The sequence below is a fragment of the Heptranchias perlo genome, chromosome 14, assembly GCF_035084215.1.
Source record: "Heptranchias perlo isolate sHepPer1 chromosome 14, sHepPer1.hap1, whole genome shotgun sequence".
NCBI lineage: Eukaryota > Metazoa > Chordata > Chondrichthyes > Hexanchiformes > Hexanchidae > Heptranchias > Heptranchias perlo.
Window position 1 is genome coordinate 8,639,678 of NC_090338.1, and position 4,810 is coordinate 8,644,487.

Below are 4,810 nucleotides of genomic sequence, written 5' to 3' on the forward strand. Positions count from 1 at the left end.
ACACAAAATACACAAGAGATTGGTCTTCAATCCTTGAATACGGGCTGATTTTGCACTAATGATCCAGATACGCAGTTAAAGTGTGATGACCTACCAATACATTAAGCCCTTTGTGAACTTATATTTTAAAAAAGCTGTTGCGGACATAACAGCGCTGTTGATATAAATGCCTCATCCATAAATGAAAATAAAAGTCAGTAATATATGCTCTGCATTCCATGTACTAGTATTACGAATCACATTGTCTTCATACATAAAATATAATGAGGCACGTTCCTCCAGGAGAGGTCAGTTCTTTCTGTGCACTTGGAATTCAACAATGGTGTCCTGTAATCAGAAGCTGGCATTTAATTTCCAAGGACTCAAATTTACCGATTGCTGACATGAGAAAGGCACTTCCAAATTGCATTGTCAATTCAACGTTTTAGCTTTATTTTTTTAAAAAAAACATTAATAATATACTCCCATAAACAGTTGTCTGACGAGGAGCCTAGTGGGGAAATGTTTACTCGCGTTTAAGCTGATTTTCTAAAACTTAAATAATGGTTATTCATGATAGCCAATCTTTAAGTATCGAATTTTAATAAACATATATCTTTGATATGTAAGAATATAACAATATGATTAGAATAAATGTCCGGGATTTTGTACTGAGCACTTTTAAATACAAAACAATGCAGAACATGCCTGCTTTAAACAAATATTGTTGCAGTTATTGGTTCATGCTCATTGTGTCGCTGTCTACCAATAAGGAGCGGAGACGCTGTGAGAGATCTACCCACCCTCATCATCAAATGCAACAGAATCGAAGGGAAAGGGACACATTGCCTGCGTTTCCGCAGTGCAGCCATGTTTAAAAGAATCGCTCAGGTCACTATTAAGCATTTCTGGGTTTAATATCGGAATCTCGTGCAAGAAAAGTTGTATTTTGTGGTGGGATAAAGCGGCGAATGAAACGATTGTGAAAAATTTTGATACGTCGAATATAATCCAAAGCAATGGGGGATACAATCAGCGGCGGGGCGTATTTTACGATCCTGCTTTGTGTCTCTGATGTCGTTTTTGGACAGATTCGCTACTCAATTCCCGAGGAACTGGAGATTGGTGCATTTGTTGGAAACATCGCTGAAGATTTAAGGATAAACGTTCACGAGTTATCAGCTCGGAAGCTTCAGCTGCTCTCTGATGATGGAAAGCAATATTTCGAGGTAAATGTGGGAAACGGGATTTTATTTGTTAATGAAAGAATCGACAGGGAGCAGCGTTGCATGGAAACCTCTGCCTGTTCCATGTTTTTAGAACTCGCGATGGAAAATCCTTTCGAAGTATTTCCTGTTGAAGTGGAGGTCCTAGATGTAAATGATAATTCACCGATTTTCCCGGCAAGTAGATTTTCATTGCAGGTCGCAGAGTCCGTAGCACCAGGAGCGCGTTTCCCTCTCGAGAGCGCGCACGACCCGGACATGGGTACAAACACTATCAGCACGTACCAGATTAGTTCAAATAAGCACTTTGGCCTAAAAATGCAGACAGCAAACGATGGCAGCAAAATCGCCGAACTCTTGTTGGAGAAACCCTTAGACCGCGAAAAACAATCATCCTTTGAGCTGGTATTGACGGCTGTTGATGGAGGGATCCCGCACAGATCTGGCACAGCTCAGATTAGCATTACTGTAGCGGACGTTAATGATAACGCACCTGTATTCGATCATGAAATATACAGAACGAGTGTATTAGAAAACGCACCTAAGGGTACATTGGTTATGAAACTCAACGCAGCCGATTTAGACGAAGGTGCAAATGCTGAACTCAAATATTCCTTTAGTAATTACGTTTCACAAAGAGTGCGCGAGTTGTTCAATTTGGACGCAGAGACCGGAGAGATCACTATTAAAGATTTTCTGGATTATGAAAAATCAGATGTTTATGAGCTTGCAGTACAGGCTATGGACAGCGCTCCACACCTGGGACATGCCAAAGTTCTCGTCAGAATAGTTGATGTGAATGATAACGCTCCAGAGATAAAGCTAACCTTAGTAACCAAAATGGTAAGCGAGGACGCTGTACCAGGTTCTCTGATCGCTGTGTTCAGTGTCACGGATCGAGATTCTGCGGAGAACGGGCAAGTTCGATGTCAAATTCCATTGAATGTTCCATTCAAACTTGAAATGACGTTGAGGAATCACTATAAGTTAGTAACCAGTGATATACTGGATCGTGAAAGGACTGCAGTGTACAACATACCCATTTCAGCCTGGGATGCTGGGTCGCCCGTTCTTTCTACAAACAAAACCATCGTCGTTTCTGTCTCTGATATCAATGACAACGCTCCACGGTTTACGCAGTCCACATATAATGTGTATCTGATGGAGAACAATACTCCTGGTGCATCTATTTCTTCTGTAACTGCTTTCGATCCCGATTTGGACCAGAATGGAGACGTCTCCTATTCTATTCTGGAAAATCAGATGCAAGATGTGCGTGCGCTTGCAAACTTTACTATTAACTCGAAAAGTGGGAGCATTTATTCGCTGCGCTCCTTTGACTATGAGCAATTCAAGAATTTCCAGGTTAAAGTTCAAGCTCAGGATGCTGGATCTCTCCCATTGAGCAGCACTGCTATGGTGAGCATTATTATATTGGATCAAAACGACAATGCTCCGGTTATTATTTCACCATTAAGGTGGAACATTTCATCGGAACTGGAGATTGTTCGCCAATTAACATATCCTGGATACTTGGTTACCAAGGTCATGGCTGATGATGCAGATTCCGGTCAGAACGCACGGCTTTCCTACGAACTGATTGAGGCCACTGATCGGAGTCTCTTCACAGTGGGGCTTTACTCCGGAGAAATCAGAACAACGCGAAGATTTACGGAACAAGACGCCACCGCACAAAAAGTGGTTGTCTTTGTGAAGGACAATGGACAACCGAGTCTGTCAAGCACGGTCACAATCCTTTTTTCCATCCCGGCGAACATCACTGAAAACCAGTCCGAACGTACAGACCACTCCAGGCACGTTGAATATTTCTCGGATCTAAATATATATTTAATAATCATTTTTGGATCAACGAGCTTCACATTTCTTGTAACCATAATCTTTCTGGTCGTCCTGAAATATAAACAAGATCGAGGTAACGTGCGTGACCACAGCCCTATAATGTACTGCTGTTGCATGCGGAGGAATTCGAATTATATTTTTAATCGGGGACCTGCACCAAACGAATCTTTAAATTATTATGGAGCGGCTCAGCCGCTCCCTGTTTCCGAAAGTTATCGTTACACGTTTCGCTTATCGCCAGAATCATCCAAGAGTGACTTTTTGTTTCTAAAGGCGTGCAACCCTATGTTACCTCAGAGTGACATTAGTGTTGGTGACACCAGTGAGAGGTAGTAATCCAGACAGCGAATTTATACTGCGACTGGTTGTTGACTTACTTCCCAGTGGAACTGACATATTACGCAGTGCAATTCAAGAGTGAATTTCGCCTATGTTAAACATTCAGGGCAGCAGCTGACGCATACAGTGTTGACAATGATAATGATGCCTGTCTAAAGATGCCCTTTTGTGATTTTCTTAGTAGTACATACTTTAAAAGCTCTTGAAAAACTTGCCGATTTCCAGTCTTTGTCAGTGGTAACAGAAAACAAACTTTCACCAATAATTGTAAAGTATCATCCCCTAGCAGCATTTTCCGTAGATAACGCAATAAAATCTTTCGTTTCACATGTGATTGCGAAGAGAACTTTATTTCTTTTGTGATACCGTTATTTTTAAGTATCGCCCATTGTAAGTAAATTCCTTACCTTGCGTTTTGCTTACAACACACTGGAGATAATCGGCCATACATAATGGTTCTGCTGTTGCCATTTACAGCTCCTCTAGACCCCATCGTTTGCATCTCTACTTGTCCCATCACTATCCCCTTTTGCCTCGCACTATCAACCCTTTAATCATTTAATCACGTCTGCCCTCCATCCTATAACAGACCTTTCCCCTTTGTTCTTTTCTCCGGTACCCACCGCCCGTTCCTTTCCCCGTACTTGTTTAAAAACAATTATATCTCCAACTTCTCCCTGTCCTGAGGGCAGGCCATCGACCCAAAACGTTAACTCTGTTTCTTTCCCCACAGATGCTGCTTGACCTGCGGAGTGTTTGCAAAATTTTCTGTTTTTATTTCAGATTTCCAGCATCCGCAGTATTTTGCTTTTGCTTTAGTGTTTAATTCACTGCCACTTCTCTTCCATGAATGCCCATCTTGAAGACATTCTACTCTTCCCTCTGATGGGATTTCCGTTTCTCTCTTTTGCCTGGATCATTTCTTTCTTACTTAGAATATACAGTACAGAAACAGGCCATTCGGCCCAACAGTTCCACGCCGGTGTTTATGCTGCACACGAGCTACCACCCACTCTTCTTCATCTAACCCCATCAATATATCCTTCTATTCCTTTCTCCCTCATTTGAATATCTAGCTTCTCCTTAAACGCAGCTATGTTAGTCGCCTCAACTACTCCTTGTGGTAGCAAGTTCCACATTCTAACCACTCTCTCGGTAAAGAAGTTTCTCCTCAATTCTCTATTGGATTTATCAGTGACTATCATATTTATGGGCCCTATTTCTGGTTTCCGTCGCAAGTGGAAACATCACTTTCGTAACCTTAAAGAACTATAGCAGATCAGCACTAATTATTCTATTTTCTAGTGAAAAGAGCCCAGCCTGTTCAATCTTTCTTGCTAGGTATAACCTCTGATATCATCCTAGCAAATCTTTTATGCACCTTCTCCAGTGCCTCTATGTCTTTT

General features: G+C 41.6%; 1 protein-coding gene across 1 annotated transcript; it reads left to right on the forward strand.

Moving 5' to 3' along the window:
- Positions 1-815: 815 nt before the first annotated feature.
- LOC137332056 (protocadherin-10-like) lies at positions 816-3,725 on the forward strand. Its single transcript, XM_067995782.1, has one exon. It carries the CDS (start codon positions 999-1,001, stop codon positions 3,396-3,398), a length of 2,400 nt encoding a protein of 799 aa, XP_067851883.1. The 5' UTR covers positions 816-998; the 3' UTR covers positions 3,399-3,725.
- Positions 3,726-4,810: the final 1,085 nt, after the last annotated feature.

Bases quoted from the DNA above. Each gene is read 5' to 3' on its own strand.
- LOC137332056 (XM_067995782.1), top strand. From the start codon at position 999: ATGGGGGATACAATCAGCGGCGGGGCGTATTTTACGATCCTGCTTTGT.